The sequence below is a fragment of the Littorina saxatilis genome, linkage group LG11 (assembly GCF_037325665.1).
Source record: "Littorina saxatilis isolate snail1 linkage group LG11, US_GU_Lsax_2.0, whole genome shotgun sequence".
Lineage (NCBI taxonomy): Eukaryota > Metazoa > Mollusca > Gastropoda > Littorinimorpha > Littorinidae > Littorina > Littorina saxatilis.
The window spans coordinates 5,886,693-5,906,812 of NC_090255.1; the positions used below are offsets into that span (position 1 = coordinate 5,886,693).

At 42.3% G+C, this 20,120-nt stretch overlaps 1 protein-coding gene across 1 annotated transcript; it reads right to left on the bottom strand.

Annotated features, from left to right (window-relative positions):
• Positions 1 to 3,782: 3,782 nt before the first annotated feature.
• LOC138979624 (tRNA (guanine(10)-N2)-methyltransferase homolog) lies at positions 3,783 to 17,862 on the bottom strand. Its single transcript, XM_070352346.1, has 13 exons — positions 17,726 to 17,862; positions 16,199 to 16,267; positions 15,097 to 15,170; positions 13,181 to 13,262; positions 11,614 to 11,700; positions 10,935 to 11,075; positions 10,117 to 10,177; positions 8,935 to 9,111; positions 7,751 to 7,918; positions 7,174 to 7,249; positions 5,534 to 5,665; positions 4,705 to 4,825; positions 3,783 to 3,953 (listed from the first exon to the last, which is right to left on the bottom strand). Exons 1-13 carry the CDS (start codon positions 17,813 to 17,815, stop codon positions 3,828 to 3,830), a joined length of 1,404 nt encoding a protein of 467 aa, XP_070208447.1. The 5' UTR covers positions 17,816 to 17,862; the 3' UTR covers positions 3,783 to 3,827.
• Positions 17,863 to 20,120: the final 2,258 nt, after the last annotated feature.

A 20,120-nucleotide genomic window follows, 5' to 3' on the forward strand; every position in this document is an offset into this window, starting at 1 on the left:
CGTGCGACCATCTCCCCCCTCTCTCTCTCTTTCAAACTGTCGACTTGTGTTTTTTCCCACTCCCATATTTGCGGTAGATACCGTCCGGATTCTCAGTCTCAATCTCACGCCGGCTCAGTCTCTCTCTCTCTCTGAACGTGACACTAAAGAATTAAAGAAATGTAGAAAAAGAAACCGACAGGCAAAACAACAAGAGAACTACACCTAAAAACACCGAAACGCGTTGATTAAAAAAAAAACCCGATGACATGGCAGCGGTTTAGAGACGGATGGGCGGGGCGTGGAGGGGGGGGGGGGGGGTGCTTCAGCTGTAATATCATCTTCTTACCAGCTAAGCAAGCAAACACACAATCAAACAAACGTAAATACGTGTACGAAGAATAAACCCGACAAAGTAAGATGCAACAATCCGAAGAAAAACGGACTCAAAACGAAAAGACAGAACGAAAATAAAGAAACCTGTGAAAGCTCTTTAACCGGCGGACACAATTTCACAAGTAGTCGTATAATAATGGCAGTTGCATATCCGCAGGGAGGGGGTGGGGGGGGGGGGGAGGGTGCATCAAGTAGACTGGGGGCGGAGCAGCCTAATTATCACCATGAACTATCATTAATTATTGTCCAACGCTGTTACTGATTTTCAGCAGGCATGAAAGAGTGCAAGCAGCGTAGCGCAAACCGGGACCATCGGATTACGTTTTACGTTTGAATGGGGAAAAAAAGAAAGATTGAAGGCGATGTCACGGGGGGAGGGACCGAGGGGTAGGGAAGGAGTGTGGGTGGTGTTGGTGGGACTGGGGGGGGGGTAGGAGGTGCTCCGGTCTGTACTAAAGAGCTGAACGAGCACACCAGTCTTCTGAAAATGACAAATATTATTACACGGCCGTGAAATAACTACATGTAAGTCCCACTCTTCTCAACGTTCCCGTGTGCCGCCGCAGTTTTATGGAACGCTTTCTATTCCCGTCCAATAATAAAATACATAAATAAATACAAATAATCAAATTGATATATAAATAAAAACACATACATACATACAGACAAACAGACAGACATACGTGACTACACAGATAAACGAATAAGTAAACACATGAATAAATAAACAAATAACTCATCATTTCATCAGTTCTCTCGTACGAGACCAATTTTGAAGCAGTAACTGAGAGATCAAGTCTCGAAAAGCATTCACTTGATGATTCTAGCGCCTGTGCTTTCAAATCGGTGGTCAAACCGGCACAACTTACACGCACAAACAATGCAAGGACAATCAACCGGAACACGATTCTCTTCCGCCCCACTCCACTCCTAGCCCCGAAATACACACACCCTACTATAAATTTCAAAAGAATTCACTTGATTCTATCGCCTGTACTTTCAAATGGTCAAACACAACCTAGTCTACACCGGCGAACAAGCAATGCAAGGACAATTAACCGGAACATTCTCTTCCGTCCCACTCCACTCCTAACCCCGAAATACACACGCGGCTATCAAGCAACTAGTCAGTTAGTCAGTTCGATTATCTCTCAGTGTCTCTTGTTTCATCCGCGTACGTGTACTAACCTCTCTGTGACAAAAAGAAAATACACACAGTACTTCAAAACGAAATGAATAATTATACAGTGATACTTATGTACAGTGATACTTACGATGTTACAGTGCCGCGGCCCCTCCAATGAACGGACACCCTCTGTTGTCCTTTTCAGTGTCTATTATCTACATGTAAGTTAAAGTGTGCCGGCGTGCCCTTAGCGTATCACCAACTCTTGTCCCAAATAGAAATAGTTTCTGAGAGGACGTAAACTCCCCCCTCTAGTTTCTGCCGGCGTGCCATGACAGGCAACTGCATGGCACAACTTACCAATGTAGGGACAATTCTGGCGGGTCAGTCCCGGCCAAAGGTGTCCTTTTCCGACAGGTACCACTGTAATATGATTATGCATGCCCGCGGCTTTTATCTCGAAAACTTCAGTTACTGACCCAAATGCGAGAACGCATACACTTCTCCTCCTTATTTCTCTCTCTAGTTCTATTCTTGTTGTAGTTATTGTCGCTGTAAAGCCAATTATAATAAAGGATTCATTTCACACAAACAGGATTCATTTCACACACTCAGTGCAACATGTTTCGTTTCACACAAACAAAATTCCTAGCATTCACAATGCTACCCACACTTATTTCACACAAACAAAATTCCTAGCATTCACAATGCTACCCACACTTATTTCACACAAACAAAATTCCTAGCATTCACAATGCTACCCACACTTATTTCACACAAACAAAATTCCTAGCATTCACAATGCTACCCACACTTATTTCACACAAACAAAATTCCTAGCATTCACAATGCTACCCACACTTATTTCACTGCAATCGAAAGTGTTGATCTGTGTCAACAATAACACTTTAAGTAAAGAGTGCAACAACAGCGAAACAAAAAAAAACCATAATTATTTGTTTTCTTGAACGCCAGAAACAAACTAACCTAAACGTATCCAAGGGAAATAACTGTAAATGAACAGCGTCTTTGTGACCAGTTACTTCCCCTGACCCAATCCCGCGACTTTGCCTGTTTGCAGGTACTTGACACAGTGAAAATGCTGTTTTCCAGTTCCAGACACCTACATGTATTATCCATTATTTACTGTCAACGTAATTGGTTTTTAACACACACACCCACACACACACACATACAGACCAGACTTATTTGTACACCCTGATTTATTAAAAGTATGTGTATATGCACACAATATTATATATCACAAGCGTTATAGCCTGTCTGTTGTACATTTATTTCACTCTAAAACACACACAAAACACACACACACACACACACACACACACACACACACACACACACACACACTCTCTCTCTCTCTCATACACATATTCCATACATTCCAAATGTTTCCTTTTCCTCAAATGATTGTTATGCAGCACCCGCTCTCCCTGTCACACACACAGACATACAAACACATTCCAAATTTCTCACTTTCATCAACATATTCACCAAAATATTAACACACAGTACACACACACTGTCACAAACACACATGCACACACACAAACCCATGCTACACACATTCCAAATGACTCATTTTCCTCAACATATTCACCAAAATGTTCAGGCATGGGAATTGAAAAAAGTAAAAAAGGCTGAAAATTTGTAAGTAATGGCAAAGTTGACGGCGCGAAGCGCCTGGCCCTGCTAGGCGAGTTCGGGGGCATGTCCCCCTGGATTTTTTCTTCTCCAAAGAACCCAATTGGTGCAATTTGGTGTCATATAAACTCCAAGTTTGCCATTAAATTCAGTTTTTAAAACCATTTTTGCCTCCCCCATTTATTTTTTCGGCGGACACTTTTGCGTTTTCGGCGGAACAAAAAAAAAATTCGGCGGAAATTTGCCTTTCGGCGGACAATTCCCATGCCTGAATGTTACCACACACACACACGCACACATTCCAAATGTATCACTTGCCTAAACATAATCACCAACACATTACCACACACACACACATTGCCATGCTCACACGCACACACCAACACACACACACACACACACACCAACACACACACACCAACACACACATACACACCAACACACACACACACACCAACACACACACACACACCAACACACACACACACACACCAACACACACACACACACCAACACACACACACACCAACACACACACACACACCAACACACACACACACACCAACACACACACCAACACACACACACACACACACCAACACACACACACACACCAACACACACACACACCAACACACACACACACACCAACACACACACTGTCTCAGGAGCTGCCAGACGCCTCCATTTCTTTTGCTATTGTGCGGTTGGCTTTGAAATATCGTTCTCTGAAAGACTTGTCACCGTAATGATCGACTTCCACAGTTGCTCCCCTTGAATCCTCTTCTGCCTGAAATGTCAAACATACAACACATTAAAACTGGCCTCAGAAAGAGACTATCAGAGGACAGAAGCTAAGCACCTGGCTAAGTGCCAATACAGTGGAACCCCCCCCCCCCCCCCCCCCTTTGAAGACTTAACAAAATCTGAGAAAATCTGGTCTTAAAAAGGAGGACGTCTTAAAATGGGTGTAAATGTACAAGGCTTATGAACTAAAAATGCAAAAAGACAAGGTCTTAAAAGGGTTGAAGTCTTTAATCGGGGGTCTTAAAAGGGGGGTTCCACTGTACAAACTGAATTCTGGACCAGAGATGTCTAGATGTTATGCAGTTACCACCATCACCCCAAAAATTCCACTGCCCACAAAATTACATTCAGGAACCACAAATCGAAGTCGTCGTCAAAAATGTCCGTAGCTCGTTTACAACAGCTTTTTAGAAGAAGGACAAAACTGATTATTTTTATTATGAAATAGTGTTTATATTGATTGTGAAATAGTGTTTATATTGATTGTGAAATAGTGTTTATATTGATTGTGAAATAGTGTTTATATTGATTGTGAAATAGTGTTTATATTCGTTCCTGGCATGGACAGAAAGATACAAGAATGTTAAATCATGCATTGTCATTCATATTTAAGAGAATACTTTTCATGGAGAAGGATTTACTCAGTCTAAAGCTGAAAAACATCAAAATCGCAAAAGAATCGAGTTACGCCAAAATTCCATGACGACGTGGAAATATTCATGCTAACAACACACCTGCCACTCTGCGGTTTTCTCCATGGTTACGAGGCGCCGAGAGATGGTGGTGTTAAGTATCTGTTCGCAGTTTGACACCAGTTGTAGACAGCGGTGTCGAGGGACGTTGGCCTCTGAATACCTGGCAAAATAAGCGGTCACTCGGATACAAACATGTGTACACACACACACACACACACACACACACACACACACACACACAGTGACACACACTCACACAAACTCCATCACACCCTTGTGCTCTTATTTGCTGTCTCTCTCTACTCCTTCACATTAAAAAGAGCTTGTACGCTCCTTGTCAAATAGAAAAGAATTACAATACAATACAGCATCTCTCTCTTGCCTACCTGAAAGCTGCATACAAGTGATTTTACCCCTAATCTTTCTTTCTTTATTTAGTGTTTAACGTCGTTTTCAACCACGAAGGTTATATCGCGACGTGGAAAGGGGGGAGATGGGATAGAGCCACTTGTCAATTGTTTCTTGTTCACAAAAGCACTAATAAAAAATTTGCTCCAGGGGCTTGCAACGTAGTACAATGTATTACCTTACTGGGAGAATGCAAGTTTCCAGTACAAAGGACTAAACATTTCTTACATACTGCTGGACTAAAATCTTTACAAAAATTGACCATATTCTATACAAGAAACACTTAACAAGGGTAAAAGGAGAAACAGAATCCGTTAGTCGCCTCTTACGACATGCTGGGGAGCATAGGGTAAATTCTTCCCCCTAACCCGCGGGGGGTCTTTTACCCCTAATGAGATCAGAACTTCCACCATCATTCCAATCAACACAAATCATTTTTCCCAAGACAAAGACCCCTTACTGTGGCCTGAAGACGGGCAGCCAGTAGACGAGACGACCGTTCAGCTTGAGAAAGCGAGCAGCAAAGTTGAGCAGGTCACAGAAACTGTCGGAGAGACGATACTTGACGCTCTGCGGATGGTGGTTGTCCCTGCTGAAAACAACATGCAGACAAGTGTTACATGATAAAATATGAGATAGATGGATTGATATTTCAATGTCTCTCTTTCCCGCACACACACATGCAGGCGCATACACACGTATGCAAGCACGCATGCACACACATACACAAACTCAGTAGATTGATATAGCTGAATTTCTTTTGGTATAACTGTTCTCCTGTTAATTTTTTCTCCGACCACCCCCAGTCTTAGCAATTTTTTTAACAGCAGAGAGCAGAGAAAAACTACACATGAACGGAAATGTACAGCAGTCCCTCTCATGAACGGACACCCTTGGGCCATAGCAAAACTGTCCGTACATTGCAGGTGTCCGGTCACGGGAGGGGTGACCACACCACCCCCTCCCCCATACACTCACACAGAGACACACAAACAACAGTATTGAGTCTATGCTAATCACTTCTTGTGGCTACTAAACAATAACAATAAACTCCTAATACTTCTTTAAACGTTCTGTAAAAAGGATTTGTATGAAAAGTGTTGAAAAGAAGAGATAAAATAAATCCTCAAGGCAGTGAACACACTCACCATGCACTGACATACGAAAGCAGCCACACAAACACAGCACAGAGGAGCGTGTGCATATGCTTTGCAAGAATAAGCTTGAACACCAGTTTGAATAAATAGCAGCAGATAGAGCTGCATGTCATAATCAAGTAATTTATTTGTGTCTTGTCTGGCTTTATTGACTGCATGCCGATCATGTGGCATGGCAGTGACTTTTCACTCTTCAGTCGGAAATACACTGTACATAACACAGCTCCCACTCTCCCTCACTAATGCCTACCACAAGCCGTGACAACTGATGCTTGGAAATTGTGTGGAAGAGTACACCTCTCTATTTCTCTCCAATGCTCTTCCTGCTGACATGCGGTGACACCGGACACCCCACAGAGTTTAACCAGCTAACCTTCCACCCCCCCTTCTCTCTCTCTCACTCCCTCCCGCCATGTACTGTTGGGGGCTGTGGCCAGAGAGGCCAGCTGCACTGTTCACTCAAAGCAAAACCAGTTGACTGTGTCGTAACTTTTGACAAAGCAAGACAACTGAAGGGTTCATAGATTAGGCAACCGACTCACTGGTCAAGGCTGAGGGGAAACAAGAGTATCTTGTCAATGAAAGAGGTTACACACAGACACACGATGGGTACACGTGCACTCAAGTTATCAGTGACTGTCATCACACCATTGCGGCTGTGATCTTTGTACCAAGAGCCGGACTGCTCTGTTATCGATTTTGTTGTGGTGAAAATTTGACGATGGTCTGTCCGTACATTGGAGGTATGACCTGCTGTTGGGACCGAAAATGAGTGTCCGCGTCCACGTTTTGCAGGTGTCCGTTTAAGGGGGGGCAAATATAGAAGGAAAACACTCCGTGCGGAGCAAATGTGTCCGTACATGTCAGGTGTCCGCTCACGCCGGGGGCCGTACATTGCAGGGACTGCTGTAATAAAATGCAAAACAAAACTACATGTACGAACCAATCTTCGGGTATGAAGGCGTCTGCAGGCTTTTCAGCGCCAATCTTCAGGGAAGCTTCTCGTATACCATAAGGAGCTAAAACCATCATCAAATATGCAGAATTTTCAATTAATTTTTTTTAATTAAAAAGTCAAGCAAACCTCAGAGCAATTTTCTCCTATTCATAAGTAGGGAGGGGGGGCTAACCAAAGAGAGAGTCCCACATGTAACTGAATTTGTTTCAGCTTTGGACTGCCTAACCATATAGACAACTGTGTGATGTCAAATATTCCACTGTCAAAGGAAAACAAACAATTAATTGAAGATGTGCAACTGTTTCACAATAGGGCCTAGGGCCATAGGTTAGAAACTTAAAAATGTCCAGTTATTATTATCATTATTAATAGCAGGGAAAACAAATTCCTCTCTCTGTCACATGTACACACACACACACACAAACTTGTCATGTTTTTCCATCCTGTCTCAAAACAATGGGCACACACACCCACACACAAGCGCACAAATATACACCAACAGCCACATGCACAAACACACACCCACACACACCCACACAAACAAACACCAACAGCTACTCACGATCTGTAATAATGGCATCAAAGAGCGGCATATTCCGCCACAAGTCGTGCCTTGAAGCGTCAGCAACTAGGACATCCAGGTAGCGCGACTCCATGCCGTACTGCCGAAGATTGGCCCGTATACTCTCGTCTTTATCTCGTCGCTTCTGATTGTGTCGACTGGGACGTGCTGAAACATGAGTGCAGTGTGCAGAATTAAACAATATGCATGGACAGAGGCAGATGACACTTTCTCTGAATCACACACACAAACAGACAGACACACACACACACTGACGCACACAAACAAAACACTAATGCATAATCATCAACAGGTGTAAAAGAACAGTTCCAAAAAAAGAACATCCGCAGAATACTGCTTTCCACGTTTCACTCCTGCAAGCTACAGTGGTCCCTGCTGTGAACAAAACAACATTGACATGCCTCCCTCCTCCCCCCCTCCCTCCCCCTCCCGCCAGACACACACATCATGTGTCGTCAACCTTTCGCATGGATGAGCATGTAGTCGATACAGGGTCCCCACTGGTTTTTAGAAACAAAATTCCATGACTTTTCCATGACTTTCCATGAGCCTCAATAACATTTTCCATGACTAGATCCACAGGTCGCCATTTCCGAACACGCAAACTTTTTACGTCTTGTCACTGCCAGTTTTGACACTGACTTGCTTTGCACTGAATTTGAGTCAGTTTCTACGCAGTGTCTCTTCGACAAGCAAGTCAAGCATTTGCTACGCAGTCAGATTATCGGTAATGTTTGCTGGTCCTGTCATTTCACTAAACTGGACCACAGGCGGAAGGTATCGTTCACTTGACCACTGGCTGGGCGACGAAAATAACCGCTGGCGTGCTAAAGATTAATTTTTTTTCTTTCTTATTTTTGTTAAATTCCATGACTTTCCATGACTTGAATTGAAATTCCATGACTTTCCAGGCCTGGAAAATTAAAAATCAAATTCCATGACTTTCCTGGTTTTCCATGACCTGTACGAACCCTGTCGATATCTGTGCCCATAACCTAGGCCCCTCAAACCCTCCACCCCCCCCCCCCCCCCCCCAACATCCTGTGTCACCAACCTTTAGCGTGGATCAGCATGTAGTCGATATCTGCGCCCATAACCTAGGCCCCTCAAACCCTCCACCCCCCCTGACCCCCCCCCCCCCCCCCACATCCTGTGTCACCAACCTTTAGCGTGGATCAGCATGTAGTCGATATCTGTGCCCATAACATAGGCCCCATGATGTGCGCACGCCACCAGGAGACTGCCGGTGCCCACAAAGGGATCGAACACAATCTGGTTCTTGTCCACTTGGCCCATGTTGGCCATGATCAGCGAGAGACCTGCGTCCATGCTGGTGTTACCTGAATGCACATCATCATTATGATTATTTCATTCAACGTCAGTCAAGAAAGCTCTCATGGTTGGTTGGTGGCTTGTTTTTTTAATTTTTTTTATTGTCCCTATATGGCTATCCGCAGACCTGCAATCCCTTGTGAAACCTCAAGTGTGGCAATTTACTTTTTGAGTGGATCTCCAGCATACTTTATTTGGTGTTTAACGTCGTTTTCAACCACGAAGGTTATATCGCGACGTGGAAAGGGGGGAGATGGGATAGAGCCACTTGTCAATTGTTTCTTGTTCACAAAAGCACTAATCAAAAATTTGCTCCATGGGCTTGCAACGTCGTCCAATGTATTACCTTACTGGGAGAATGCAAGTTTCCAGTACAAAGGACTTAACATTTCTTACATACTGCTTGACTAAAATCTTTACAAAAATGGACTATATTCCATACAAGAAACACTTAACAAGGGTAAAAAGAGAAACAGAATCCGTTAGTCGCCTCTTACGACATGCTGGGGAGCATCGGGTAAATTCTTCCCCCTAACCCGCGGGGGGACCTCCAGCATAGCAACTGGTGTCTTGGTGTAGCATTGTCCACAATGTATTCGCACATCCACATTTAGGCTATTTCTCGCAAGAATATATACATTTTTAGCAACTTTATTCAGAAAAGAGAAACATCATGGCCAAAAGAGAGTGTCTGCACCGCCACTTTTCAGTGTGGACAATGCTTTATGACCAAGATTCTGACCGCTACACGGAGTGAGAATCAAAAATGAGTACCAGGACTGCATACTTGTGATTATTTGTTTCAGCGTAGCAATTCTAAGCTTGGCTTAACAGCGTAGCAATTTGTAGCACGCAGACAGCTCTGGTCAAGAAAACTCTCCCTTTCTCAGTTTTCAAGAAAGTGCTATGCTTCATATTTCAAATACATAACAACAAAGCACCCATTCAGAGGATTTATCAAAGGGATTTATTTGACCACATTATCATGCTAACATCAACTGAACCCGACATACCTATGAAGTGACGCTTTTGCAGGTGAAACTGTCGTATCTTGTCTCTCTGTCCATCGGCTATCTGTAACACACACACCACAAACACTGTTAATCCTTGACTTGAAAACGAAAAACTTTAATCTGTGCATGCATATAATTATAAACTCATGAACAGAAAAGGAAACTTAATCACAAAGTACAGTGCAACCCCCCTTTTAAGACTCCACAAATCTGAGTGACTGGGCTATAATCAGGCATGAAAACTGAAAAAAACAAAATACTGAAAACAAAATTCGAAGGCGCGTAGCGCCAAGTTTCGCAGGCGCGTAGCGCCAAGTTTCGCAGGCGCAAAGCGCCAAGACTTCTAGGGGGGTCCGGAAAATTTTTTGTTCAAGGGTGCAATTTGGTGCAATCTGGGGCTATCTGAGCCTTAAAATTGGATTCAAACATGGCCCCAAAACTATTTTACTATAACTATGACTAGGAAAAAAAAAAAAAAAAAAAAAAAAAAAAAAAAAAAATTTAAAAAAAAAAAAAAAAAAAGGAAAAATACTGAAAATAAAACAAAATACGGTTTATTTTTTTCAAAAATACGGAAAATACGGAAAATACGGAGAATTTTCATGCCTGCTATAATGTCACGTGGGAAATATTGTCACATGGGGAAAACGTTCAGGCCAGTGACAAGCGAGGGGGCGTGTCTCAAACACGTGTACAGGAAGCGCATGGCAATGTTTGTCGGCGCAAAAGCAAGGGGAATCACTCTTTCACAACCCATACAAACCCGACACAGTTCTTTACGGAATTCGTCTTTTATCAACATTTTTATTTTGACTTACCCATCGGCCGAAGTAGAGCCAGTAGGGCTGATCGGGAGACTTGCTGCCTTCGTGACCATAGTACTCCAGGAGGTGAAAGCTGTGGTCGGGCGCTTTTAGGTTGATCTTCCCTTGGAACTTGGGTAAGCACTGAAGCAAGGCCTGAAAAATTGTTCAAGAAAAACGTTCAGCCCGAAAGCCTGATTCTATATTTTTGGCTCTTCATTCCCTTTTCTTGTATACCTTGTGCTGCACAAAAGACTGATCACAGAATTCCTCCACCCCCGTTTTTTGTTTCTGAGTCTCTCTTCCTGATATTGAACATGCTGTTATCAACATCACAGGGGCCAACAAAAATCAATCCATTTTACAATTGATTTTCTTCCCCTGAATTCATGACAAGTTTCACTATCAAATTCACAAGCAACTTTTTTTTTTAAACACTATGTTCATGTATACAGAAAATATAACAGATACAAAGAGAAGAAAAAAAGGAAGAAGCAAAAAAAAGGTGCCAAACTCAGAAAAATTACCACTTATGGACACTCCCCCCCCCCCCCCCCAAATTTAAGACTAAGACTTCCTCATTTCTTGGATGTTTAAAACTGTACCTCCACTTCAAAACTACCTCCCTTTAAATACCTGAATTTGTTTAGATTGTTCAAGGTTGTAAAAGAGGTTCCATTGTATTGATTGTCACCTCTATCCTGTCCACTTTGCTGGCCTGAGGCAGTCGTTTGTTGAAACCCTCGATTTGAAATCTGAAGGTGGAGTCTGCAGCAACTGTCTGCAACAAGCAGTGCCAACAACACTCATACACAAAATAACAGGAAATACAGTCAAGAATGGAGTCTGCAGCAACTGTCTGAAACAAGCAGTGCCAACAACACTCATACAAACAAACAAAATAACAGGAAATAAGAATAAGAATAAGAATAAGAATACTTTATTATCTCATAGAGAAATTCAGGCGTGGTACATAACAATAATACAAACAGGACATTGTTTTTACATAAGACATATAGCACTATATAACAGGGCAGGTTATAAACACACCTCCCACATACCTCTCTGGCCATTCCTTGCATTGTGCTTACGCATTCAGTCATGAACACATCCATGTCTCACTTACACATCGCACACATGGACATTCTTATACGCTCAACTTACCCATTCACACATGGACATTCGACCACGCTCCACTTACACATTCTTATACGCTCCACTTACACATTCACACATGGGCATTCTTATATGCTCCACTTACACATTCCCACATGGACATTCTTATATGCTCCACTTACACATTCCCACATGGACATTCGACTACGCAGTCAAGTATATAAAGGTGATGTACTTTCAAACTCTTATCAGGGATGGCCAAATCTCAAAATGTTAACTCCAAAGCCGGGCGAGTAACATCAAGAAAGTCACTAGCCCAGCACACATTTCGCTGGCCCGGTACATACCACTGTTGATCTGCAGTGTTTATATTGCTTTAAAACTTGATATTACAATCAAAAGGGTCGCATTTTACCAGAATTTTCATTTGCCAGCCGGGCGGTTTAGCCCGGCGGATTTTTTTAATCGCCCCTTGCGATCAGGCGGACGATTTGGCCATCCCTGCTTTTAATTTACTGAACAGGGTTCAAAAACTGCTGGAATCATCCTTCCCCAGGTTTGTATAGATCTTCTCCCCACCATTACCCTTAAAGCCCCGATGAATCCCCCCCCCCCCCCCCCCCCAGCTCCTGTATAGTATGCAGACCTTTAAAACACCTGCTGTCCACAATGCTACCTATGACGCATATAATTATATCTGTATTAAGTTCTACTGGCTACCTACAATGTTTGAGCCTTAATAACTTGGAAAACTCGCAGTAGTTTCTTTGCTAAGGCAAAAAAAAAAAAAGGTCTGTTTACGGTAACATAGGCCAAAAAAATAGGGTCGGTAGGTCGGGATTTTTTTTTTCCCCAAAAAAACCATATTTTTACGTTATTTTGCAAAAAAAAACAATTTTTTTAAATTTTTTTTTCCAAATGCCAAAAAAAAGTCAAGGGTCGCGCAAAAAAAATAGGGTCGGTCAGTAAACAGACTATTTTTTTTTTTTGGCCTAACAAAATTTTCAAGTTTTGAATTGAAAGTTACTTTCCATGCAATGGGGGTAAATGGGTTAAAATTAAATCTTTTGACAAGTAAAACAAGAGAATTCACCAATATTTTTTTTATTTTTCTATAAGTAGATACCAATAATTTATCACCTTACCTTCTTTGCATCTGGCAGTTTGTTCAGGTCTGCGCACAACTCGGGCAGTGTGCGTCCTTCTGCCATTAGTTCATACAGGGATCTGAAATGATCAACACAATGATAATGAAAATAATGAATATACTTAAATGGCGCAAATCCTAAAAAAGTACCGAGCGCCGTACAAAATCATACACAAATAAATACTTCTGTGCACAATGTCATACTCCTGCAAGCACTGAAAAGTCAAATTTTAAGACTCATATCAGATAATTCATTTCTTTTCTTGTGTGAGAACACTCTCTCTTAGACTTCGACTTTCCCTTTTTTTACAGTGGAACCCCCTTTTATTAGATTGAAGATTCCCCCCCCCCCCCCCCCCCTTTTACTACATGTAGTGTATTTGTTGTTTTAGTGATAATGTGATAATGTATATAAACATCTAGGGCTGTTTTCAGTATTGTTGATGACGGGCGCTGTGGCGTGGTGGTAAGACGTTGGCCTCCTAATCGGAAGGTCGAGGGTTCGAATCCCGGCCGCGGCCGCCTGGTGGGTTAAGTGTGGAGATTTTTCCGATCTCCCAGGTCAACTTATGTGCAGACCTGCTAGTGACTTATCCCCCTTCGTGTGTACACGCAAGAACAAGACCAAGTGCGCACGTAAAAGATCCTGTAATCCATGTCAGAGTTTGGTGGGTTATAGAAACACGAAAATACCCAGCATGCTTCCTCCGAAAGCGGCGTATGGCTGCCTAAATGGCGGGGTAAAAACGGTCATACACGTAAAATTCCACTCGTGCAAAAACACGAGTGTACGTGGGAGTTTCAGCCCACGAACGAAGAAGAAGAAGAAGTATTGTTGATAACATGTTCTGTTTGATTAAGGGTATTCAGCTGGTATTTCCTTGTTTTCACTACCTATTTTATTCATGTTTTTATTACTTAGTTAGTGGAAGAATCTTTTGTAATGTATGTTTGATGGTGTATGCTTTTAATTAAGCGTTGCTGACTATGAATGTAGATGTAAATGCTTGTATAACTGTGTTTTAATTTTAAATGTGTCAAGCGCAAAGAGCATAATTGTAAAGTTATGATGTTGAGCTATATAAATGCTCATTTATTATATTATTATTATTATTACTACTCAGATTTTCATTTCATAATCTAGAGCTGTAAATGTAAGTTGTAACCCCATTTTGAAAACTCCCTTCTTTTTAAGACTGATTTTCTCAGATTTGTAGAGGTCTTAAACGGGGAGTTTCTCTGTATTAACTCCCTACTCTGTCAGACTGGGTGGCCGAGTGGTAACGCACTTGCGCTCGGAAGCGAGAGGTTGCGAGTTCGACCCTGGGTCAGGGCGTTAGCAATTTTCTCCCCCCTTTCCTAACCTAGGTGGTGGGTTCAAGTGCTAGTCTTTCGGATGAGACGAAAAACTGAGGTCCCTTCGTGTACACTACATTGGGATGTGCACGTTAAAGATCCCACAATTGACAAAAGGGTCTTTCCTGGCAAAATTGTATAGGCATAGATAAAAAATGTCCACCAAAATACCAGTGTGACTTGGAATGGCCGCGAAAAGTAGGATATGCGCCGAAATGGCTGCGATCTGCTGGCCGATGTGAATGCGTGATGTATTGTGTAAAAAAATTCCATCTCACATGGCATAAATAAATCCCTGCGCCTTGAATAGGTGCGCGATATAAATTGCATAAAATTTTTTATTAAATAAATAAATCCCTGCGCTTAGAACTGTACCCACGGAATACGCGCGATATAACCCTCATATTGATTGATTGATTGATTGATAATGTCTGTAAATTCACCTTCATTTTAAGCTGACTCTGTTGAAAGACACGATTCCTCAGATGTTTAGCGATATTAAATGAGGAGAGAGAGAGAGGTGGGGCTTCACTGTAATCAGTTATTAACTGTACTGACCTTCCCAAGGTGGCTCTCTGCATGAGTCTCTTTCCATCCTCGTCTGAGCGAAGTCCCACTTCCAGAAAAGGAGACTGAAACAGCACAACACCCAACCATAATCTTAAACTCACATTTACATTGACTTTATCATATTAACTGGGTGCTGTGGCCTAGTGGATAAGACATCAGCCTCCCCTGCGGAAGTTTGAGTGTTCTAATCCCTGCCATGGTCGCCTGGTGGGTTAAGGGTGGAGATTTGTTCGATCTCCCAGGTCAACTTATGTGCAGACCTGATAGTGCCTTTATCTCCCTTCATGTGTACACGCAAGCACAAGACCAGGTGAGCACGAAAAAGATCCTGTAATCCATATCAGAGTTCGGTAGGTTATAGAAACACAAAAATACCCAGCATGCTTCCACTCGTGCAAAATCATGAGTGAACGTGGGACTGGGAGTTTCAGCCCATGAACAAAGAAGAAGAAGATCATATCAACTGCCACAGCCAGACATTTTTCATTGTGTTCCCCCTTGTCAACATCCAAATGACTTGAACAAGTGTTACACTTTATTTCAGTCAGTCAAGAGTATTTTGTCCTAATGAATTCACAGAAGCTTTGAGTTTGACAGCTGATATCTTTCTCATTGCCTTTGATGTATAATTTATAGCAATTATCAGCTGATAGCACTGACCCCCCCCCCCCCCCCCCTTTTTTTTTTTACCAATCAGTTGAAATCAGAACATAGAACCATTAACATGCATGTCCAAATAGAATATTCAATCTTCTTCTCCTGCATATTTGGGCTGCGACTCCCACAGACACTCTCAGGCACCCGTGGGCTTTCAAGTGTATGGCTGTTTTTTCCTCGCCATTTAGATTTACGCAGTCATAGTGACTCCGGTTTGGGAGGATGCATGCTGTAAGTTTTTGTGTTTCTCCACCGAAATCTGGCACGGAAAAGAATTACAGGATCATTTTTTACTTTTTCACCTGTAAGTGGCAATAATGGTCCCTGAGGACTGTGGCTACCAAGGAAAACAAAATAACGTGTAGTTCTGTGTGAATGTAATGACTCATATTAATTATATAATATATACATGTATGTAAGCTATTTACCATACCTCTTTGTCATACTTGGTCTCATCAATCTGAATCTGACATCCAACAGTCCTAGCAATGGCCTTCAACTCCTGAAAAAGGAAACATCATCACTTATTTGTTACACTCTTTTTTTGTGCCGCAGTACAATAACAATCAAACATGGGTTATGCCACAATCATGGTGCAATAACAAAACATAACATAAGCGGCTTAAACTCTTAGTCTTAGGTTTTTCAGCCTTCGCCTGCTGTGCTGTATAACTATAAATGATGTTTATAATATTGTTGTCCTTGTTTTCTAACTGAGTGCTGCGTATGACCCTGGGCGATCTCATTCTCAATTAATTTTGAAATTTGTGTATCATTGTAATTTTGTATGGCAGAGTTCTAATCGCATTCCAGATTTCTGCAGAATGTTACCAAACTTGGAAAGAGATGTCCTTCGGTTTCTGTTCGTTTGTTTCTTCGTGATCGCTTTTCCCGGACGTCTTCGTCATACTTCCTCTTTTTCCTACACTCCCTCAATCGGGTACTGTGACTGTGTCCTTAGGAAATGACGAGCAAGTAAAACCACAAACTGACAAAGACTTGTCATGTCGTGTGTACACGCAAGCACCAGACCAAGTGCGCGCGGAAAAGATCCTGTAATCCATGTCAGAGTTCGGTGGGTTATAGAAACACGATAATACCCAGCATGCCTCCCCCGAAATCGGCGTATGCTGCCTAAATGGCGGGGTAAATACGGTCATACACGTAATACACCAGTATCTTCAATATGCTGAAGGTGGGTGTGAACTAGAAGAAAAAAGAAGAAGAAGAAGAAGAAGCCTTCTAAGTCCCAATCTAAGTGCTTGACAGTCAGACTCAACAGAGCAAGAACAACAACTGGCTGGCAACATATCCAGGTTTCCCAATTGCTTCGTTTCCGGCCGATTTATGTGGAGCACGTGATGCACATAAAAAATATTGGCGGTCTAATGGTAGAAGTGTCGTCTGCGCAATGATCGCGGCGGCTTTCTTGACCGCCAAGGACGACCACGCACGTTGTGAGACGTCATTCCTTAGACCTCAATAGGGTCAGACTGAACAACAAGAAAGGGGGTAATCTTGAACTTTAGCGTGTTAAATTCATAGCTCATAATTCAGAGGCAATTAAGTCTCCAAATTTGTAGAACCTGCACTTGTAATCATAACAAGTCATTTTAGATCCCTTTGAAGTTACGGAATGAACTCCGATGAACTGTGCGAATGCATTTCGTTTACATGGGTCAAAGAAGGAATTATCCGTGTGAGAGGACAAGGGAGACAACTCTTTCCAGTAAATGATGTCCCATGGTTGACAACGTACGCCCTTTTTGGTGCATTTTCGTCGATTGAACAACCAAATTAATTAATTATGCTTAAGTTTGGAGCTCAATCCGTCAATTAATTTCACGACAAATGTTATTTGGCTTGCTTACATGGACTTGTATCAAAAATAAGTAAAGAATGTCACTGAATTCTGAGCTATGAATTTAACACGCTAAAGTCAGTGAAAAAGTAAACATACCGCTAGCTTGAAGTCAAAGTGGTCGTTGGCAAAGTGAAAAATATAGCGCTTCCACGTATCTGCCATGCCTCTTGCAATGCGCGCAGCCATTACTCACACTCTTTGGTGAAGAAAAGTTGTTTTAGTAACTGTGTACTACAAAAAGGTGGATTGGACCAAAATATTTAAACATGGTCTTGAATAAACACATGATTGCTCGCAGGGCTGTCTGCGTATTCGCACAAGATAAAGAACAAATGGGAAAAAGAAGTTTGCAATCCTGTGCAACTGGCAAATATGTTCACAATGAGGCTAAACTGTGCTTAAAGTTGTGGTGTGTGTGTTTGTGTGTTCAGATTAGAGAGAAATTATGAATGATTTGAAGAAATGTAAATGACAGAAATGAAGAATAATTAAATTCCGGCTGGGGGCCAGTGGTCCACGTTTTTGTATTATTTAAAAACTATCAACTGTGGGCTTCCTACGCCGGAATCTCCGGAACTGCCCACAGGAGTGCAGGCGCCTGGCGTACATAACACTCGTCCGATCCACGCTGGAATATGGAGCTACCGTGTGGGACCCTTACCTCCGGCGGGACATCGACTGGCTGGAGAGAGTTCTGTGCCAAGCAGCCCGCTTTATCACGCGAGACTACAAATCGAGAAGCCCGGGCTGCATCAGCGACATGCTGAAGAACCTGAACCTCCCCCCCGCTACTGGAAGAGCGCCGCAGGCAGTTAGGGGAAGGGCTCCTAATATGGACCACTTTTTGTTCCATGCTGATAACTAGCTTGTTTTCTTGCGAAGAAGTTTCATTTTGTGTTTGGTTGTCCTTCTCTCTTAGGTTAACCGTTTGGCCTAATTAGAGTGAAAAAGCTTTGATAGACATTCAGCAAAAATTAAATACAGAAAAAATCACAAATGGTCCATATTAGGAGCCTGGGCGCCTAATATGGACCAGTGAAGCGGCCTTCACGAATCACTGTAAAAGTCCCCCTATACTTCAAAATAACATGATACTACTTAGTGTACAAGTCATACTAATTAAAATATGCTTTAGATTTATCTGTTTCGGGTTGATGAGAGCATTATTTGAAGCACACCAGGAAACTAAAGAAGCTTATCAAAAACAGAGTGAAAATAAGTGAAATTATCAACTTCCACAAAAAGAAGACTTTTTGTTATATTTTTTTCAAATCTCGAGGGCTAGTTATAGGTTATTTTCAGCAAGCTTCTTAATGAATTAATGAAAATAGCCTTTAGCTTTTGTTTTCTTCGATTTGTTGAAGGTGGTCCATATTAGGGGACTCGCACATACTTTGAGATTTTGATATTATTTTTTGTTTGCAGTCGGGGTCAACACTGCTAAAATGTAACAAATACGTTCTTAGCTGTCATATAGCAATTTTTGTGTGATAAAAGCTTTGGTTGTGGACAGAAACGAGTCCGTTTTAGACGGCAAATTTAGAGTGAACGCTGCCAAAAGTGAAAAAAAGAGAAAAAGCCTAACGGTTTTGAGATTTCTGTTTCTGCAACTGTTTTGACATGTGCAAGTTATCCAGAGAGGGTGAATACAGCGAATAAAACTTTTTTGAGCGCTCTAGCGCCGTTAGTTTGTCAGAACAGGAGGTGGTCCATATTAGGAGCCCTTCCCCTACGCCTCAACTTCCTCAACAGGATCTCTGAGGGCCTGATCCCCGCACTCTCTCCAGACAAGTTTCTCACCCCAGCCGTTAGCGGACGACGGAGTCATCCCCACAAGGTTCCAGGGGTATGAAAGCAGCAATATCATTGAGCGGCAAGCTGTCAACAACACACGAGGCTTCCGCATCCCCACCTGCAAGACAGACCAGTACAAGAACTCCTTCGTACGGACAGTCGCAGAGTGGAATCAGCTGAGTGACGCAGACCTTCCAGCACAACCAGCCCAGCCAGCCAGCGCAGCATCTTCAGCGCTGAGACTGCCGTCATCAGGGCTGCCCTAACACTGATCACCTGCAGAGCTCAGTAGTTTTATCATTTTAACAAGTCACTAAGAGTGGGAAAGACATTGAAGCGACAGGCCTGACCTGTCCCACCAAAGTGAGGACTTTTATTGTATTCTAAATCATTATTATGCGCTCTCCCGCATCTGTTGCGAAGATGACCAACAGTGGTTCCTGCAACGTAAAAGATCCAGATCCAAGCCAAAGCGAATTTTATATTATGGTTTTAACTGGTCGACCACGTGTTATTGTTCGTCAGCCTAAAGTGGAGCGCAACTCTTCCACAAAGCTTGATAATCTAGTTATTTCCAGAAAACGACTTTTTTCTTGAAACATTGTTCTTCTTCAGCACATTAAATTAGCTTAAACAATAAAAAAACGTCCGACATTTCCCCTCAGCCAGACTATATTTTTGCATAACATGGTCTTCG